We start from the raw sequence: 21,964 nt of genomic DNA on the forward strand, positions 1-21,964 counted from the left end.
CTGTTACCACAACAGCGCACTCCGGCCTGTTCACACACTATACTCGATGGGCGAACGGCATGCTGCTCCGGAGAAACCATTATTAATTAATCGCGATCCACGGACCGCACAACCGACGCGCACTCAACATGGGCGCAGGTACACAAATGAACTGGCGAAATCCCCAACACCCTTCCAAAACGTTTCCAGCGGCGTGCGTCAGAGGGCAGCACAGGAACATGGAAGAGGCAGATTATACACGCATGCACCTGCTGTCTCCTGTCACAGTGCGACCACCGATATGCCTAATAAGTGTACTGGCAAGCCTTCAGAGCTTTTTCGGACGTGCCTGGGGCAATTTGAGCCCTTAAGAGCAGTATAAAACATGAATTCATTTTTTCAGGTGCTTTCGCGATCTCTAGGGAGTCCGAAAAATCAGACTTTCATTGTACAACTGACCAAGAGGATGCTTCAAATTGTCCGTGGGGCGTACGCACAGTAGAAGGAGCCCGCTTTGAGGAATGAACAGGAAAGAAAGTGTGCTGCCACTTCTTCGAAAAGCTTGAGCTCAAAAAACAATGTGTTGGCTGATGCCGAGATGCAGGTGTCCCTCATCCAAACCAAAATAAATCCTTTAAAGCAATGAAACTCGGCACTGAGGCATTTTGCATGGGGTAAGGGTACGTCAGGACAGTTGAAGTTGACTTTCCAGCTGCTGAGAGAGAATCTCACTTGAGGCAAAGTTCGGGTCTCATACCAAAGATCTTGCTATCAGTTGATGGAAATAGCTCATATTTGAAAATATTTGCGTCTGTATGCATCTCTTTTTATTTGTATTTGAATATGTTCTACTTAATTTTCAATGGGCTTGACCATTTTTTTCGACATCTTATTTTCCATGCATTTTACTAACCCCTCCCTTCTGTTTTCTTTTTAAATAAAATAACCACTAATCCTTACTACTCAAACTGAATTAAATCCTTTTTTTTTTATTTTTTAACATGCTTACTAGAAAGTGACTGTATCAGGCGACATAGTGTCAGCCCGTATTGACATAAAACAAAGGTTTGTGTCACTCACTCAGGGAATTTTGCAAAGGCACTCAGGGAAAACCCGGAAAACTCGGGGAATTTCGTAATGTCAACTTGGTAGACACCCTTGTTTGCCTTTAAATTTAATGTCGCCGCAATTCAATTGTGTTATGCAGTAGAGCATACCAAGCAGGGAAAGGTGTCACTTTTATGGGACATAGTATGTGTTCCTTAATTTACACACGCACATGTGCCATCTCTGGCCACAGTGCGAGCACTAGGATGGCTTATAAATTTGCTGGCATGCCTTCAGAGTTTTAGCTAGACCCTCCCCCCCCCCCTCTTCTGTTGTCATCAAATATCCCCTCGACTTTTGGTTTATTTCATCCTACCACCCGTATTTTTGCTAGCTTTCCCAAAATGAAGATGGTTTTTCTATGCTTCTCAGTGCATGGTACATGTACATGTAATTAAGAAATGCATACTAGGCCCTGTTAACGATCTCATATACGAGACATGCATGCCAGGCGAAAATAGGGCTCAAATCGCCACAGCAACATCAGAAACATCTCTGAGTGGCAGGCAGTCTGCTTATTAGGCATCTAGGTGACTAGGTAGTGTGACTGGAGATGGTGTGTATGACCCTGTATAATTAAGAAATGCACATTATATTTCGTGACTTAGGCTCCTTTCCATTCTTGGTATGCTTCAACGCTATAACTTATGTATGTTTTACTGCATAATACGGCTTTATTGCAGAAAAACTGAAACATGATTTGTCAAGTTTGAATTACCTGGCGAAGGCAAATTTCAAAATCAAAATGATGAAAATTTGGGCCCATAGAAATGTATAAATGCCAGCCAGGATCTTTGGCCGAGATCAAATTAACCGAAAAAATCGAATTAACATATAAGTTCACTGCATATTTAGATGTGACTGACCGAGAATGAAGCTCCAGAACACAGTCGAATGCAAAATGAACCGACATCAAAGTTCACGAAAACATGCTCTATCCCCATTTTGTGATGGAAATGACGCTACATTTGATGACTCTTAACAGTAGGCTGTTGCAAACATAGGGAATGCGGTTTTGGTTTTGTGTTAGATTGTAACGCACAGGCAATTTTCACACCAGTTTTGTTAGAAAATATTTGCATGTTAGATACGTGCATACAATATTGTATTAAGGGATTCGACTCTATATGTCAAGAACACACGCAATACAGCCTTTTTGGCAAATCCTGTTTCCCGTAAGCATTTGTGGCCGACTGTGTACATTATTTACATGCATCCACCACATACTGGTGACAGTATTGCCCATTTGAGGCTCAGCAATTGCTGGTTGCCCACTTTCAACAAGTCGTTGACGCTAAATATAGTCTTCCTCTGTTCTCATGAAAGGTTACGCAGCACTTGTGCTCGCCTCAAAATACGGATTGGCCTGGGGCATTTGACTTAGTACTGTTCACTTTGCTGTATGAAAACTAAGCGTGTAATTCTACGTTCTCATAATTGTCACTTTGCTTTCAGGGCGAATTCATTTGGAACAATATCACCGATGAGCAGAAGAGATACGCATTCCCACTGGAACTGGAGGTAAGTGATGCACCAGAGTGCAACGTACAGTAGACTCCTGTTAAGATGATTACAGAGACTACTTGTCTTTTTGGAAGTTTGTCAAAAGTAATCCACAGAACTCAGCCTGCTTTTCCTCGCGCACTTAAAGGATCCCAGCTCAGCTGAAGTAAACAGCATTAAAACCAAAACACAGATGTGACAAGAGACATTTGTTGGGTTTGCATGATAAAAAAAACGTAGTTTCATGCACTCTTGCTTAAAGAGACCCTAAAGGCAAATATTAAGTGAAGTTAACATGATAGATTGGTGCTTGAGGATTTGTAAAGCGTCACTGTTATTGCCAACGGAGACTTTGTAATAGAGAAATTGGGGTAAATGCAGTACACAGTTAGAGACTCCCCCGGGACATTCAAGTACTTGCCCAATGACGAAGTCTCTCATTTAAATTCTGTTACTACTATTCCACCACTCATTATAAAACCGTCATTGTATTGCATTATAAGATGAAAGAAAATGTTACTTGTCCAGTTCTATTTAATTTTTAGGAAAACAAACTCATTGACATTACCCTTGACAATGACGTGGGCAGTCGAAAGGCTTCGTTTTCGCTCGACTGCACCGCCAGCGCTTTCACGTTTCAGTAGTTTCGTTATCACGTAGTACTGTACTCTTTTTGCTGGCTTGAGGAACTCGCACAAACTACAAGTAGCAGAGAATTCCACTTCCATATGATGTTACGGGATGCCCGAATGGTCCGTACCACTTGACCAATAGCAGCTACCGTGGTGAATCCACCGCTCTGCCTTGGCTCAGATTCTCCATGTCTGCGTGCTTGCGTTTTGTTAAAAAAAAGAACATACCACCATCTGTCGGGCACCATTTTCTCAACGGCAGCAGCAAAGGGTGGTGATGGCGTATGCAAAGCCACCATTCCGCAGTTAGGTAGCGGGAGATTTGAATTGCGATAAAGGTATTCGGGCCCTTCAGATGCAATTTTCTCTGAAACTAAATCTTTTCTTGGCACGAAACAAGCGTTGCGAGATTTCTGGAATGGTATTTAAACAGTCCATATCGATTTAGTATTTTCCTCTAGTGTCTCTTTAACCTAGGAGAATGCCAGCACACTTGAGAGTAGAAAAAAATTGAGAGGCAGACATAGACAAAGAGGCAGGAAGTGGCTCCAGCCACCTTCCTGTCTCTTTGTCTATGTCTGCCTCTCGATTTTTTCTACTCTCAACTTTGCTGGCATTCTCCTAGTATAACCATGTACCAGCTAGCCCAACAAGCCACTCTCATGATCTCTTTAACCCATTGAGTAATCGTTGCCTTCTGGCGCCATGCAAATCTGTGCGCTACCACCAAAAGCTGACACGGCACCTAGCTTGTTTAAAAATTCTTCAATGCCTTCATGTCGTTGACAAATGCACACCAAAGTATTCAGGACATTATCATTTTCCTCATCAGTGTAGCTGGCTCTTGTGGCTGCAGGGAAGTGTCCTCGCCTAATTGCCAATGACCAGAAGCACATCAAGGAACTGGTCAACCTGCCACGGTAGCACAGTGGCTGCGGCGCTGCGCTGCTTTGCTCAGGGTTGTGAGTTTGATTTCGGCCGCAGTGGCCTCATTTTGATGGGATCAAAACACAAGAACGCTCACGTAATTAGATTTAGCTGCCTATCAAAGAACCCCATGTGGTCAAAATTGATTTCGAGTCCACCCACTACAGCATGCCTCGTAATGAGATCCTGGTTCTGGCACATGAAAGCCTCAGAATTTAGCTTTTCGCAGGCTCTGTACCTCGAAAGTGGCTTCATCCGGCAGTAAGCATACCAGCCGAGAAGAAGGGCAGTGAGTGAGTGTAGTGACAAGGGAACGTAAAGGTGTGCAAACGTCAGGAGTTGGCAGATGAGCCAACTCCTGACGTTACCAGGTGCTTGCCTTGCCGTCGGCAAGGCAAGCACCTGGTAAACACACGGAACCGTCATTTGGGAAGCCGGACCATTCTAGAGGCAGTGTAACACACGCAGCACATTCCTACTGGAAGGCTAATGACCGACAATAGCAGTCTGTGAAATGAGTACCGCTTTTCTGTAAGAGTGTATTCGTTTCTTAAGAGGTATTTGTTAAGACTTTTTGTGACGAGAATCTAGTTTCAGTGTTGTATTTGTAAGCACTAAGTCGCCCAAAGCACAGCCTGACCATGACACGCTCTGACATTGCATAACTACAGGCTCCATTCCAAAGAAGCCGTCAAGTTGTAGGTGTGACGGAAGAGGCGCACGAGGATGGCAGCATACGTCATTCCTCTGGGAGGCGCAGTCTTTCGTCGTCCCTTCAAGGAAGCAGCCTTGCCAAAGAAGCAAGCCAGTATAGCCTCTCGGCAGGTGGACTGGTGAGTCACTTAGGATTGCTTTGGGACGTATGCCGCTCCATGAATCAACCAATCAATCAATCTTAAGGTTGTACGAAGCTTTGCTGAAAGCGCCCCAGAGAGCTTCTGCAGGAGGAAGTGCATCAAGGCACCTAATGTTATTCACATTACTCTATGAAGCTCCAAATGAGTATCACAAGGCTGCGAAAGCATTCTGAGGGGTTTTGCGATCAACCAGATTCAGTGAACATCTGTAATATTTACTTTTTTCTTGTCGTATTGTTTTTCTTTCTTCCTTCTATACAAACAAGGGAACACAGGCACAGGATGCAATGAGATAAAATAAGGAGATCTGACATTTTACTAAATGTAACAGGATCAGTTGTGGAAAAGGTATCGTCGGGAAAGTTATTCCAAAGTGCCCATCACTTGATTGAGTTTGCGTGCGACCCATGGCATACCCTTGTTTTGTAACACGCATTTTTAAATGTATCTTTACAGCCTGTTATGTCTCAGATTGAAATTGTATGGTACAGAATTCCTATTGTGTGAGCTGATGTGAAAGCTGCGTACCACTTTGGTCGAAGATTTCTGTGCTCTAAAGGTTCTGTGCTAGATGCTGACGTGTGAAGGCTAGGCACCGTCCATTGGTTGAGGCCTCTCACAACTGATTCAAGTAACAGGCAAGAAATGCTGGAATGGCCTTGTAATCAGAACCGATGCATCACTGTGTAAATAAGAAAGCACGTATTGCATTGAATAGCGTAAAACTCTGATTTTCACACTCAACCAACTGTAGTCTGTCCCAATGACATAATTATTCTGTCTTGACACTCTGTAGCTGATGTGTGACGCTGCATGGCATGACCACATAATGCGAACAGACATTGACCACCAATTGTGCTACGATGACGGCTATCGATTCGTTCAATAACTTGGGTGTTTATGTTTACTGGATCTAGCTCTAGGAGTGTTAGCCAGTGACACTCAGAGCCAAAGTGGACGGATGTCGAACGTCCTTTTTTTGCCTGATGGCATCACGCAAGATGTGATCTTAGGAGAGCAGGCATTTGGCTAATAAACCCTCGCATTCTACCTAATGGCATTAAGGCTGCCAGATTCGAGACCCTCGCAATGAATGAATGAGAAGGAGGGGAACTGAGGGGCTTGATTTTGTTAATCATGACCACATAACGCCAACAGTCAATGAAGCCAAGGAAAGCATTGGGGAAGTTACCTGTGGTTTAAATTGGGATGTAGAAAATAATGAAGAAAAGAGAAATGAAAGTGAATGAAAAGATAATTTGTCACTGATGGGAGCTGAACCGGCAACCTTCGCATTTTGCGTGCGTTGAACTACCAATTTGCGATCACTGTCGCTTCTTCGCAAATATTTAATGCCGATAAATTTGAAACAAACGTTTGGGCTCCTGCTGTTAAACCGAAAATTGAATCTGGTGGCAGTGGAGAGCCATGGAGGAAAAATGAACAGAGTGCTCCTAGTTTTGGTCACTACGCATTTGGAACCGTGGCCCGTCCAAGTTAACTGCGGCCATTCGCTGTCAGGAAGAACTGATTACTACTTTGCTTTAATTATGCAAAAGGCCTCCTGGTCCGAAGCGCATTCCACAAGAAAGCACAAGCGTCGCGCAGATCTTTTCACTGAGTGGGACCAGACGTGGGAGGCCGAAATGGAGATATCTGTGCCGTCGGGTTTGTCTTCTTGTAGACGAACACTTTCAACAAATGGGAATTTAGGGTTCCGTGAGTGGCTGACATGGATCCAACTCCAAACCTCACTTCGGCGGATCTTTACATTACGGTTTGAATGTAACAGCCACGGCAAGCCACATCCGCACTTTACGGAAAGACTACTACGGCATCAGCACACAAAGATTCGTCACTGTGTGATTCACAGGTCCATACTGCGCACATTTCATTCTTACTCACATGGTTACACGTGAGTGGGAATGGATTACAATGTTTTGCAAGCTGAAGGCCACTTTCGAAATTAACATCAAGTGTACTGTTGGCAATCAACGGACGCTGCAACCGGACGGGAAGGGCCGAGAACAAAGGGACCATGAAGCATCGGAGCACTGAGCAGCACGCAAGAGACGCAGACATTTTAAGGTGGTCTATAAGTTAGGGTGACTGGTTCCAAAAGTAAGCCGGCTCTGAAACTTGACCTACCAGTCTGCCTGGCGTGTTGCCTACATATGATCGACCATTTAAACGGAGTATTTTTGGTATCCAACGGAACTGCGGCCACACAGGTTCATGCATGATTTGCAGTACGAGATTGCTGATGGCAACATGTCGCATATTCATAGTGGCTGGCTTACTTTCATGGTGTATCTATTTAGACTTTATCTTAAATAAAAGCATTCAACAAGCACTTCGACAAGTGTCAGGTACACTGTGCTCACGCACGCATCCAAGTAATGCGGGCTCTTAATGTTAGCATTGCGATAAATAGGTATCAAATACCATTCTGCAGCGTGAGTGACTTGCGGCATTCATGTGCAAAAAGTAAGTAAACGTTTGTGCATTTGACACGGCTTTGGAAAAGCAAGTCAGTAAATTCCCACCTTTAATGATCTCTGGAAACTGCCCGAGTTGGCAGATCCCTCAGCTAATCTTGCGATGGGCATATATTAGTATATTTATGATTACCGATATATTGAACTATTTCCCGATTTCCTTCGAGCTAGATACATCCATAATTGACCATGCAGACACTCAAGGTGTATTTTCACCATTGCTGTTGCCACCGCCGTGTTGCCCCAGATGAGAGGCGAATGCATGCCCCAGCTCACCAAGCCTGCTCGACTCGCATGCCTGTCTTGGGGTTCCTGTGCTCTGTTGTGTGTGTGAAGACGAGGCGAGAGGATGACTTGGCATGTAGTCTTCCTGCGGGCTTAATGTTGGCAGCCACATGATTGAACCTGTGCAGCCAAGCACTGCATGTTGGAGGTCGCGTGATCTGCTGCTGGTGCAAGGGCCAGCCAAAGAGGGTAGCGGCTTGATGTGCACCGTCTTCTCGCGCACCCGGTCACGGGATCAAGCCTGCACTCATGAGCATGTATGCAGCCCGCATGTTATTTTTGGAGGTTCCATAATTTGTTAGGCATGCCAGGGCAGAGGTCGAGTATGCAAGGCTAATCTGAGTAGGCTGGTGGCTTCCTGAGCATGTGTGCTGGCTTCCGTACACCCGGTACTGAAAGTCGCAGGAGCTGCAAAGCTTTGAGTGACACAGCACAGCTGAAATAATAATGCAGGGAGTGGCAGCACAGAATGTTCACTTTAGAACAAGCATGCACGCTCCCCACTGCCAGCGTTGCTCATCGCACGAGCAACTTGATGGCATGTGCTCACAGTCATCAACTGAACCATTTTCATGTGCGTCTTTGGGTGGGTGACACCAGGCTTGTTTAGATTGGCGATGTTTACTGCAATTTGTACCACCCACAAGCGTTACTTTGCATAACACTCTAATACTTTGTTATTGCTATCAACGCTTTGTGTTTTGGGCGAGACTGCAACTTTTCCAGGCATGGTTATTCCACAAAATGCAGTCATGATCGAGTTTACGCAGAGCGCAGCACTTCTTGGTGCTGCGCACACCTGGCCAGGAAGAGGCATGCGAAACACATAGTTGTTTGTCGCAGGCATTCTGGGATGTCGACGAGCAGAGCAAGTCCACCGATTCCGGAGCTGAAAAAGCAGTAAGTGTATAGTGCCAATGCATTTCTGATTTCTGTGTTTCCACCATAAATCTCTCTTTGCTTTCTCTCACAAACTCATGCTCATTACTATTTAGACTGATAACTAACTCTTCAAGATCCTTCCATTGCTTTCCGAGTTGATGTGTATCGCGGAAGACCCCTCAACAGTTTTCTTTTTGTTGCTCTTACTGAAATGGTTATTTCTTCTTGGCATTGTTCCAGCCCGAAGATGGTACGCGAAAGTTCCGCAAGCTGAAAGTCGTTGACCTCGAGGATGATGAACTCAACCAGCACGAGTGCATGGCAGCGGTCTGCTCTGTCATAGAGCACATGGCCAGCATTGGAATCATCTGCAAGACAGTTGAGGTGAGCCGCTTCTTCCTGAGTATGCAAGGCAGTGTTGCATTCACTCCACAGCAGTCTAGACATTTTTTTTTTTTTTACTAGCTTTGTTCAGTTAGTTTTCTATTTGTTTCTCTAGAAGTTCTCTAGATGCCTAGTTAGTAGTTGCCTACTTAGTTTCTCATATCTGTGATAGTTGTACGCAGTTCACTCCTTTGTCACCGTGGGAAATTCAAAGATAAAACTTTTCTTGTGACCCGTGTTTCAATTATCCCATGCCTAGTGACTGTCCTTTTCCAGCGACTTCTCAGCAGAGAGGCTGTATTAGTTTCACGGAGGAACGAAGAAGGTTCAATCTAATCTGATCAAAAGTCTAATTTCGTTAAGTGTTTTTGCAAGATCCACTTTTAAGCGTATACCTGGCCGACTAATCTTTAGATACATGCAATTAGCTTGAGCAGCAGATCCTCAGAGTGTAAGTTATACCATTGGACTCATTTGAGATTAATTTTAATCTCGCCTTTCAGGAAGCAAAAGCCAGTCCAGTGCCTAAGTGGTTGAGCACCATCACAGGGGCAGTCACTGGGGCACACATCACGCCTAACGCACTTCGTTTCCTGTGTCGCGTCATTGTCAATTGCGCTGAGGTGAGTTGGCTTTTCATTACCTCATTTTGCATTATTGCGATGGCATTGTACAGGACAGTCACCAGCCTTCGTTCGTAATACCGATGTGTGAAACTACCGGCAGTCCGGTCCAGGAGGCAGTGTTGAGAAAGGCATAGGTCGGGGCAAGCCGGATAACAGTGCACAATATAGGTCCTTGCAGTAGTCGTAATGCGACAGAGACGCCCAAGAATGAGCGAGGTGCCTAATGACGAGCTCTGCCCATCAAGCTGCAGTTGCGCTGCTGCATTACTGGTGAGCTGCTGACACTGGTGTGTACACTAATCACTGTGGTAGAGACATTCGGTGCAACCCCATTAATACGCACCTGGAGGAAATGTATCATAACAAGCACCAATGAGCAACTACAGATTTGCATCTGTCCGCATGCACCGCCACCGATAAAGAAAGAGATGTGCTGCCACACTAAATATTACCTAAAATACGCATGCAGGTTTCTTTCTTTTTTCCAAATTGGTTAAAAGGAACTCCTCCTTTGCACAACCGTATGACAGAGGAGAGGGGATACCAAGTGGCATTTCGGAACTTTGGTAGGGATCCAGAGCGGACAACGTATCAACTCGCCAAGCTTTATTCTCTGCATATGTGTTATTACAGCTGAGCGAGAACCAGGGCCCACTTCTTTGAAACATGGTACCATGCTGCCACGTGATGCCAATCGCCCCATGTGATCTGTGTGCAGCGCGTCGCCTTCTAAGTGCATGCCGGCCCTTGTGCCTGGACGCTTGCTGTGGTCAGCTGTCTGCCGCTACATTTCATTTGAGCACCTGGGCAGTAAGCTGGCTTCGCGCCCACGCTACTCCAGGCTATGCGCAAGTGCAGTGGCAACTACTTTCGTAAAGTTTCGTTTCGGCGAGCGATGCATGCTTTGCCGGCACCGCTTAAAGAGGCTCATCTGGCTGCCAATACACACCCATGGCCATGCTTGAGATAATTTGTGAACATGAGACGTCCATAGACTGGTTCTACTTTCTATTCAGAAGTTGATTAAGCTAAAATTTTATGTTAGGTTTTCTTTTTATACAACAGACAGCGCAACAAAGCTTATCAACTTAGCGTTGCTCATTTCTTTCATTTTCTAATGTGTCAGATTGGCGAAAACTCTCGGCACGTCTTTTGAACGGTACAGAAATTCAATAATATTTATGAGAACTGCTTCAGAGGCGTTTGACATTGATTATGAGGTGTCCTCAAGGAACAGTAACAGCGATGAAAAGGCCGTGTTGCCTGAGGAGCACTAATTGTCCCAATTAAAATAATTCAGTAACGTAAGTCCGAATTTTTTGCTGGCTTCATATTAACCAATGAGTAAAATGTCCAGCAACATGTCGCCATTAAGTAGAGTTTAAAGCCTGCTAATGTGCTGCACGGGCAGAAATGGAATTTGTTGCACTGTAGAAAAACCTCCTGCACCCAGAGGGTTAACAGAATATACCTCTCTGTGCATTTGCAGGTTCTCAAAGTGTACGCACACCACCTCTTGCCAGTTATGCTTAACGTCATGGCACAACAGAAACTTGGATCTGAGCTGGACGCATTCGTCATCGACCTTGTCGTGACTGCGCTGACTTGGACTGCAGATCTCGATGCCAAAGTATGCCGGGTTCTCTCTCTCTTCTTTTTTTTCTTTTTTTTATCTCGTAAAGTTTATTGCACTCCCATTAATTCTACACTGTTCAGTTAATCTTGTGATTCGTTTGATCCCGACTGAAGGTCCCGGCTGGCATACTGCACATATTTCTGTGAGCCCAAGCCTTTTGTTATTTCGGTCCTAAAATCACCCTCTCTGGATACTGGTCAGCACGCGCACAGTTGGCCCTGTAATAACCCCAATTGTGACCTCAGTGGGTCTTTGATTTAAAGTCCCTGACGGCCTGGGGAATCCTCAGTGACAGGAAACTAGATCATCATTACAATGTGGCTGGATAGTTCGAAAGTCCCATGTGGTCCCAGGCAGTTCAACACGCATGTAATTCGTGTACTTGCCTGTCTTTGTCCCACCTGTTAGTACTTGTGCCGTGTTATGCAACATAGAGAGACTTTTGTAATCTCGTTGCACTTGTTGCCTACTTTTTCGTGTCCAGTGATGATGTTCCTGAAGTGTGTATTGTATTTACGGTGTTTACTCGCATAATGCTCGTACCCTTCACATTGGCCACCCAAGATGTACATATTTTTGCATCAGTGGCTATCATCTGCTATTTTCGGCCGGTGGCAATGATTGCGCATGGCACTGACAGCCGAGCCAATGTTTCTGCCATTTATTTTTCAAACCTTTTTCACCAGAGCAGTAGACAGCACACTAAAGATTCTCTGAATCCAGCAACGAAGAATGGAGACACCAAAAAAAAAAGAAAGAATTCAGAAAAAACATGCACAATATTGCTATATAACCTAATTACTTTTAGAAGTAGTGACTTTCAACAATTAGTTTCGCAAATAAAAGGCGTTTGTAGTTACTGCTTTTTATTACAAGGTAAGTAAGGTTTGGAAGTACCGTATAAACTTCAATCCCAGTGTCATGGCCTAGTTCTTTATATTTACAGGTTGGTAGGTATGGAATAAGTAGATCATAAGGCTGTTGGGAGTAGGTAGGCATTGTCGGTGGATCAAGGCGCTAATGGGGTTGGTAGGAAGCATCAGTAAGTAATGGGGTCATCTTAGTAGTTCATCCGTAGGAGGCGAGGGAGTTCATGCGAATTCCGATGGACAGTCATCGAATGACAAGACAATATAATGCGATCGTTTCGCAGTCGACCAGATGTCTCATGAGGAACTTTGTTATTTCCCAGTCAGGCTAGAAGGCACGTTACTGTGAATGTGCCAGAAGGTGGGGAACATAGCGTTAAATTGCTCAAAGTGGGTGACATGTTTTTGATCCAGGACCTTGAGGGCCTGGGGGTTGGACACCAAGCACAGTCGGTGCTGGAATTCCTGGTCACTCACTGCGGACACCAGAGGCGGGACATTCTCCGCACTCAGCTGGAACTGGTGCAAGCGTGGGTCGGAACCTGGAAGGAGCACCTGCGTTTTCCCGCAGAGTTAGTACTTGACCACGTGCCGGCAGATCACTAAGGAACTTGTTTAATGCAGCAGAATTTTGAAGCATCTTTTATTGCACCCACGCAGGGCAGGCAAAGTTGAAGAGGCACTGAACAGACACTAAAGAGAGAAGTAGTTTTAGCTGTATTAGTAAATTAACCTTGTGTGATACCTAACAACACTCTGAGAGAAAGATTGTCAGGCTAGAAATTATTCAAAAACATAAGATGGGTGGGCGACGAAGCTACATGCCTTGGAAGTTACAGCACCACATAACCATGGCATCATAGATGTTGACACTGTCCACTCAGGCCTAGCTATTCATTTATTGGTAAACATTAGGGGTATGCGTATACTCGTATATCATCGAATCGAGTCAAAGAGTAAATGTTCTAATAATTTGATTTGTGAAGCAAATATCTGCAATTTGTATTTTTGAATATTCGGTATACAGTCAAACTTTGCTATAACGAGCCTCGATTTAACGAAATTTGCGACGTAACGAACTATTTTCATTTCCCAATCTTAGTTCTATCAAAAACCGTGTATATATTTTTTTTCGGTCAAACGAAGTAATTTCGTGGCGCAGTTTCGATTTAATGAAGTTTTCGGCCACTTCAAGCATGTACTTGGGGCCTGTACGGCTAGTAAATCTAACAAAAAACTATAAAAATGATGACCGAGGCAAAAGTTATTTCAAGTATCCTTCCACAGGAAAAGTTTGAGCGGCAAAAAAACGCCACTGCACCATTTGTCGCATTGGTAAACAGCTTGTGGATACTGTGGCACATGCGGCAGCTTCCAGCGCTCAGGGAAACATGAGAGCTGATGACCTGACGATTCCTTCTCCACAAGAGCGATGAGAAGAGAGTGAACGCGCTGTAACATGATCAAGCATGATCAAACATGATCAAGCAAATGCGTGCCAATCTGCCCTCTCCCCCTACTGCACACATCTCCTCCTCACGCACAGGCCACACGCCATATCTTGGAGGTAATCTGCAGCAAGTGCAAAGGCCGAGCCGAGACGGTTGGTGCATTGATATGCATTGGGTTTTTGCGCGTCTTGTGTTGCCGATCGCTTAATCTCAAGTTTCCGAGACACGGTGCGAACCGTTTACTCGCATTGTGACAGCGAGTGTGTGATCATCAAGTGAGATCTGTTCATGTTTGCCTGAGTGCGCGTGACGCCAACAAAACTACAAACCTTACTTCGTGTAGTTGTCCTCTTCGCTATTACCATCAGTACTCGCCCTTTCTAGCAAAACTGTGCCTCTTCTTCTTTTTCTTTTCTTTTTTTCTTTCTCTTTCTGTCTGAGGGTGAATATTCATATCTATTTACACTTTCGTTTTTAATTTGTGGCCGCCATCTGATGACAGCTGGAGGCACTAAGTGTAGTTAACCACAGCGCCATGCGACACAGTGCACGCAAATTTGAGACGGCATGAGCACGCACACTGACGCATTGCTCTTGGCGTGTTCTACGCTGCATGCGCTGGGGCTCATAACCGCGCTATTATGGCCCGACCTTCTAGAAATTTGTTTATAAGTGCTTTATAAGCAAGCTCTGGCGGCAACGGGAAGCACATTGAAAGCGAGAAGGATGAATATTGAAGTAGAACTCGATCGAGGGGGCTGGCGGAATCTTGAATAAATGCATTTCTTGCTAACGTTTGCATTATTCTGTAGATAATTCACGGTGCCGGACCCGTGTAAGAGCTGCATCCTGCCAATATTCCAGAAAAGAATTGTAGTAGGATGTAATGCTAGGCAAGTTGGTTGGTGCTCATTGTAACGGCAGCGCGAATGCAGGGTTCATGTGCCCCCTTGAAATCCTTGAAAATGCTTTAATATGGAAAAAAAGATTCAAGGCCCCTAAAACTCCTTGAAGATAGATGAGTTCCTTGAATTCCTTAGGAACTAGTGTTGTGAGCGACTTTGAAATCCTTAAGTTATCTTGAATATTAAGCAAAATGTTCTGTACAAACCCCGAGTGCAAGTAGGACAGCGTCCAGAAAGAAGTGTGGGTCTTCTACAAGTAAATACAGTATTTAGCAGTGCCGTGTGTTCACAGCCAAACTCGGAAACTATTGAAATCATGAGGAGTAGATAGCCTGATAGTCTAGTTCTCGTGAGACACAGATCAAACGGAATTAAATTTTTTTTTTTTCCATTGTGTTCCCTTCCAGCACAATTCTGCAGCTCTTGGATGAGGTTTCACTGGATGGCAAGGACATGAAAGGTGTACTCCTCTTTGGAATATTCGTCACCAATGACCTGGTTGACTTTGAAATCCAGGACCACACCCTGGGCAGGTAAATTACAAAAAAAATTAAGAGAATTTGTTGTTTCTTTCTGGTCTTTATGACTGCACACAGGCTTGACGTCATGCACGACTAGATCTTAATGCGAGTGCCCCTACTTTGTTTCTCCGTGACCTGGGGTCGGTCACATGACATCGCCAGCTACAAGTGTGTCTTGTTAGCAAATAGAACTGCACACCGGGCCTCGGCTGTGGCAGTATACGAATGAGAAAATGAGTGCCTGCTATTCACTCATAGGAGCAACGGACGTAGACTTTGCCGACATTTGCATAGTGCGTAACTCCAAGGGCATTGTGGTCGCTTCAGTGTGTGTGTCGCCAGGTGCTCAACGTGGGAAGATTGAGGACTTCTTGGCGTATACCTTCATTCCTCAACACAATATGCCCCTAATTTTTACGTGTGATTTGAATGCAAACACGAAGGATCCCCACAATGCTGAGTTGATGCACTGTGCACAAGGAGACCTCAGCATGGAATTTGTGTTAAATACACATTGTAGCTCTTCGCGCCCCAGTTCTTGTTTGGACTTAAATTTACAAACATCAAAGTACCCTTATTTCCATCCTCTTTGTCCTTCTCGACCTACTTTTCCAACCATAAAGCTTATCTGAGTGTGTTTCGATAAGCATGTGCAAATAAAAACACGACTTTCAATATACTTGCTACTTGGAGTTACCGTGTTCAATCAGTTTACGATGATCTCCTGGCACTGAGACTGGCGCTGTGACAAATGACAGAATCAAATTGATTCCCATTTTTACATGCCAACCGTGAGCTTTCCATGAGGCTACACTGAGTTGGGTGGCCATGCTAGCTTTCCGATGGCATGATCAGTGCAGTAGTTCTATGTGTTGAGGGCTGATGCATGATGGTGTTTTGTACACAAAAGGGTGGTAAATGTCCGCCATACTTATTCGTGTTGCTCGCTTGCAACTTTATTAGTTGCACTGTATTACTTCTTTTCTTCTGAAGAGAATTTGAGGTCATTGGATTTCGCATTCAGCATTACAATCAAACGTACAGTGATACAGTGATCAGGTAAGAGACCGCGCTTCATGCTCTCTGTCAAATATGTCTTTAGTAAAACGTTTGTTTTGATAAAACTTATGGTAAAAAAGTTGAATGCGAATGAGCAAATAGTCTAGCCCTATATGCCTTTCCTGCAAGTACATATCAGTGGCAGAATAAAGAATGTTACGTGCTCACACTGCCCTGATATAGTCCATAAAACAAAATTTAAATGTGCAGAATATCAAAACTACGAAGTGGTCCTTCCTTAATGGGAAAATAAAAGAAAACTAATTTCAGCTACGCTTATAAATTGTGTATATAAATAACAAAAGAGCCCCTCTTACCGGGACAACAGACATCGTAAGCCAGAAAAGATGGTAGAACGAAAGACTAGGGGCAACCCCACCTTGGATTTCCCGCCCCAGCACACCACGACATCATAGATTTTTATGGCGTCTGCTCAGGCCCAGATGACTGTTCTTCAGCAGAGTTGCACTACATTCCATCCTAGAAGAGCGAAAGACTACTTAGCAAATTTCAAGAGCTTCTACAGGCCCATAATGGCCCAAGTACGAAAAAGTACTTTGAAATCCGCGACATCAAGCGAGCGCTGGTATTGCGACATGAAACTTATTGAGTACTGCGACCTTCACTTGCTGTTCTGATAAACCACTTAATACCACGAAATTGGAGAGTGTTTCTCCTTGCAGCGCCCCTTTAATGTTCCTTGCATGGTTTTGCACCCTGCCGCCAGTAGCACGTCGCCGTTAATGTATGATCGCTGCTGCCGTCGTAGCTTGCTGCAGCGAATCGCTTATCCTGCTCCTAGCTTTCATGAGTAAATGATTACGTGAACTAAAGGGAACACAGAACTACGTGTCGTTTTTCTGCGTGCGCTTTCGCAGAAGGCTTTTGTACCTGCTCCAAACACAGTAGTAGGCGCTCCAAAATTACATTTTGCCTGCTCCAATGGCCGTTCCAAAATGCTGAAGGGCCTTCCCACCAATGACATCATCCTGTGAAATTTTAGCAAGAACATGAGCAGCAATAAGCCTGATATCTTTTTTTTTCTAAGATTTTATAAGCAAGATATGGATGTACCCATATATAAAGGTGACTGCAGAAAGCAGATTGCAGTCATCAAACAGATACGTGACGACCCTAGTATACGGTGTGTGACTTTTCAGCTGTTCTTGCACCATTTAAATTGCACGGTGATGGGCACAGGGATTTCTATTGTGTTACGTAGAAACACTAGTATCTTTCATGGGGTCTGCCGGGCAATGTGTAAAAAAAAAAAAGCAACTGGAAATATTTGCAGTCACAATTTAGTTCTCAAACAGGGCTTTTCTCCTCCACATTCACACCATCTTCTCATTCTAAAGCCTCACATTTTGAAAAATGTGAAGCTTAAGATTTAGAAACATCTAATCATAGATACATTCTACTAATTGTGTTGCATTCTACAAATTGCCTCTTGTTGAACTTTCTTCTCCCCTAGAATTCTGGAACGATTGCCAAAACTCCTGGCTAGCAAGCATCGATTGTCATACACATCCGTAGCAGACGTTGTAGGGCTTACCTTCCGCAAGATGAACGAAGGCATCGGCGTGGATTCAACATTTGGCAGCTCGGTTGAGTCTAACCTGAATGCCATTTTGAGGATGTGCCAGCGTGACCAGTACGTGTTGTGCTTACACCACATCTGTCGTTTCTACGAGCCATTTGCACAGAGGTACGACTTTGCTGTTCCACATTTGCTTGAAAAATGTTGAAGTGACTGCTAGATTGAATGGTGCAGTTGTGTGCACGGGTGTTGATACACTTTTCTAAATTTTTGCTCATGCTATTGCTGGGTTTGTTGGGGTTTCCAGCTTTTCAAAAAAAAGTGTATGGGACCCAGAAACATTTCATCTGTGTATCTAGGCTGTATTGAGATGTGTTTGAAGTTGCTGAGGATGTGTGATCCTCTCCGAGCGCCAACTCATTTTGCTTGGCGAAAATTTAGTTTTGCCACATTTCTTGCTTCAGAATCGGGAAAAACACACAGCTTCTGAGCTGGTTAATCATTTTTGAATTTTTCGGTGAGTTTTGTCAAGTTTGCAGAATCTGGGCTCCATGCAAGAACATCAATTATTTCATGTCTATAGCGTACTTGGAAAGCACCTACATAAATATGCCTGATGTAAGGACATTGTTAAATACAGTGAAAGAAGTGAGCCCGTTGCATGATGATGTACGTGCTGACGCCAAGAGAAAGCTCCCCAGATATCAACGTTCCAACTCATTTTGCTAAAGCTTTTTACACGCACAGTTAAACCTTAATAGAATGAATTCGGTAGAATCGGCAGTTTGCTTCAATATTTCGAGAACTTCGTTATATTGAATTCTGTTATACCGAGCTCTGTGTTATCCAAATTTGTAGCACAGGTGCAACCAGAAATGTTTTAATATGTGTACATGTCTTAAATACAGTCGACTCTCGTTACAACAGACCCTGATAATCCGACAGAAATTGTCCGTTTTATCCGAAGTCCGTAATATCCGAAATGCCTTGCTTCCGAAACTTTGGTCGCGATGTGTAACAACGTTATTGCAAGCAGTGAGTGACGAACATCCAAAGTAAACAACAAAAAAACAAGAAAATTGCAGCTTCGCCCAAAGGTCTAGCATTGATTGCGATAGCAAATTAGTAGACAGCTATGCGAAGTAAGTATAGTAGCTTTATCGGCTGTATAAAGTTGCAAACATTAGCTTACTAACTAAATTAAGGAGCACCTTGTCACACACGCTTAGGTAAACATTAACACATCTCGCTCGATGACCACGGAAAGCCGCTTTCAAAATGTTGGGAGTGAGGAGGCACGGCAGCAGCAGTGAGCAAATTGACCTTCATGCTGTCTTTTGCTTCAACGCAAACTAAATATCGAAAGCACAGTGTATACGAAGCTACCGGCACTGGGTGCACTTTATCTACATCTCAGATCGCTCTGAAGTTGAGGCCCGCACGGACGGGCACTTTGTTCACATCCCAGGTCGCTTTCAAGAGATGGTGCCCGTGTGGCCGCGCCGTTAACAGCAGCCACCAAAGTAGAACCTCCCTGTTCCTCACCTCCCACCGTGCCTCGCATACAAAAGACGGCGCACTTCTGCCCCACTTTCCTCCCTCCCTCGCGTGCACAATATTGAACCACGATCGTTGGCTGACCCTCGCAAGTCGGTTGCCAGCCTGTGTCAACATGGCAGAAGTCTGTTTTATACGCTCAATTTTCACAAAAATTGCCGCTAATTTTGTCCACTGTGGCTGATAGTCCGTTGTGGTACGATCCATTAAAAGTGAACTTTGTTGCATTAATAAAGTAGGCATACCAAACTAAGGTTGAAATAGGGTCCGTTATGTCCTAAAGGCTGTTGCACGCGGGTCCATTGTAACAAGCGTAGACTGTATCACCATTTCATCAGTGCTACTGCTTTCGATGCACAACCTTGCCATGCACACTTGTTCACGCAGTTCCTCAAGTAGGTTTGATTACAACTATATCACCACGTCCTCCCTGTTTATTGGTTCTCTTCTAATTTATTCCCAGAAGACATGATAGAACTGAAGATGTACACCTGATGGTGTTTTGGAATCTGCTTGATGTCAGTATACCTGTGTTATTTTGTTAATGCAATATCAGTGCAACATCGTACAGTAAGAACTCATCAGTTCAGTTTTGGGAAAGTTTTATTGCAGTAGCAACTATATGGACACTCCAGGTGCACTTCTGCCATTGTCGTCGCTGTGGTGTTCCGTGTAAAGTGCAAGGGCAATGACGTCATCGCCTCACACCATATGCTGTGTGTGGGAGTGAAAGCATGCGGGAGTGAGCCGACAATGGGCGGCTCAATCGAAAGAAATCGAAAGATCTTGAAAGCGATTTGATATGGGGACAGTGTGTAGATGCACTAAAGGCTGGTAGCTTCGTGGGCACTCTGTTTTTGCCACTTGATTCGCATTGAAGCGAGAGGCAGCACAAAGGTAAATTTGCTCACTGCTGCTGCCATGCTTCCTCACTCCAGCATTTCGACAGCGAGTGTGCGCGGCCATTGAGTGAGATGTATGCATGTTTGCTTGTGTGCACGTGACACCATGCTTGTTAGTTTATTTAGTAAGCAAATGTTTAGAAGTTCTTATGCCCGGTAAAACTACTATTCTTGGTTCGTATAGCTGTCAGTTACTAATTTGCCATCACAATCAGTGCTTCGCCTTTGGGCAAAACTGCGACTTTTTTTACTAGCCTTTAAGTTCAGTAATGTGCTTGCTTGGACTGGTTGATTAGGTTAGGTTAGCCTAGGTGTTCAGGATGACGGCTTCTTCCCTGTGCACCTTCCTTTGCACTCCGAATATTTATCCCACTTGTTTCTTTTACTAGTAAGGAATGGAACCATCATTTGCCAGTAGATGTGTGTATAGTGTCACCCCGCAAGAAGTGATCCAGGCAAACTGGCGTGCTTGGCCTGGTTGAATATGCAGCAGCTGCCGAGCCAGCAAAGAGTAAACGGGCAACTCACTGGAACTCACTAAACTTTGTTTCTGGCTTTGGCTTAAGTACCCCATGAAGGTATATATATGTATGAATGATGTAGACGTATGATGTGAACAGGCAATTCTTGCTTAGTAGTACCTGCCTGAGAAGGCATTCACTTCACAACACGACATGTGTGTTATCTGCTTGCTTGTTCATGTCCTTTTGCATCAGTTTGACCATGAAACTAGCTTTTAAGGATAGGAGCATTCATCCTTGTATTCTTTTCACTTTCAAAGATTCATTTCCTTCCCTGTATTTCTTTCCCTCTCTCGCCCTGTCGACAAAGGTTTACCGAAACAATGATGCTACAGCTGCCGCGAGCTCTGGCCAGCTTCAAGGTTGCCATCTTGGAAGTCATCTCCATGGCCTGCATCCAGGTGGACCAACCTGTCCGGAAATTGGAGGGGCTCGGTTTCATAGACATGCTCGCTCACGGGTATGTCTTCCAGTTGACGCTTCTGCAACACATACACACACACGCACACACGCACACACACACACCGCTTTACAGCAATTCTACAGTTGAGCCTTGTTACAACGAATTCACATCTGACACAAGAATAGCTTCATTATATCCATATTCGTTATAAATATCTATCTTTGACTGTAATTGCAGCAAGACAATTTTTATTTACTTCGTTATTTCCGATAATTTGTTATATCTGTTTTCGTTATATCGAAGTTCAACTGCATCACCCGAAAGCGTCCAACTGTTTCCTTCACTACTCCAGCGGGAGATAGCAAGCCACTTATTTTTAACGCAAGCTGTAAGATTTAGAAATGGGTGCGTGTAGAACACTCAGCCTTCTTTCTAGTATAGCTGCATTCAAGATCGCAGGAACATATAGCGTAAACCAGGCGAACTACTCCCTTGACCATAGGGATTCCCACATAAATTACTAGGGAACTTTACTAGGGAAATTAGAGGGAACTTGCCATTAGTGTCTGTGGTACTTGCAAGTATGACGGTCTAGCTAGCATGGGAAATGATGGTTAGTTGCATGGATTTGGCCTAGACTTCGTCCTTCATGCTTTAGTGGCTTCGTGACTTCGCAGTTCGGTCATTTTCAGCAAAATATTGCATCGTAAACACAGCAATCCACAGTGATTGCTTCTGTGCTCGGAGACTTGCCTTGCCGTCGTTAGTGAACTACGATTGCTTGGAAATTTGGAAAAATCAAATGAATGAAAACACCACCACAAGAACGTCTCAAGCCACAAGCATAAAGATCGGACGAATCCACATAGTGCTTCCCACAATTCCCATGGTGGCTGAGCAACCGCAGCCCCAGAGTGTCC

The 21,964-nt window shown here is 44.3% G+C and overlaps 1 protein-coding gene across 1 annotated transcript in view; it reads left to right on the top strand.

The window, feature by feature from the left end:
• The window catches only part of LOC142590176 (DNA-dependent protein kinase catalytic subunit-like), a 202,163-nt gene that overhangs the window by 101,073 nt on the left and 79,126 nt on the right, over nucleotides 1–21,964 (top strand). Inside the window, exons 47-56 of the mRNA XM_075702071.1 lie at nucleotides 2,542–2,607; nucleotides 4,820–4,981; nucleotides 8,632–8,688; nucleotides 8,911–9,054; nucleotides 9,558–9,677; nucleotides 11,170–11,310; nucleotides 12,600–12,757; nucleotides 14,949–15,074; nucleotides 17,596–17,829; nucleotides 20,952–21,101. Coding sequence (XP_075558186.1) covers nucleotides 2,542–2,607; nucleotides 4,820–4,981; nucleotides 8,632–8,688; nucleotides 8,911–9,054; nucleotides 9,558–9,677; nucleotides 11,170–11,310; nucleotides 12,600–12,757; nucleotides 14,949–15,074; nucleotides 17,596–17,829; nucleotides 20,952–21,101 — 1,358 coding nt within the window. The remainder of the gene's footprint in view (nucleotides 1–2,541; nucleotides 2,608–4,819; nucleotides 4,982–8,631; nucleotides 8,689–8,910; nucleotides 9,055–9,557; nucleotides 9,678–11,169; nucleotides 11,311–12,599; nucleotides 12,758–14,948; nucleotides 15,075–17,595; nucleotides 17,830–20,951; nucleotides 21,102–21,964) is intronic.

This window comes from Dermacentor variabilis, chromosome 8 (assembly GCF_050947875.1).
Source record: "Dermacentor variabilis isolate Ectoservices chromosome 8, ASM5094787v1, whole genome shotgun sequence".
NCBI lineage: Eukaryota > Metazoa > Arthropoda > Arachnida > Ixodida > Ixodidae > Dermacentor > Dermacentor variabilis.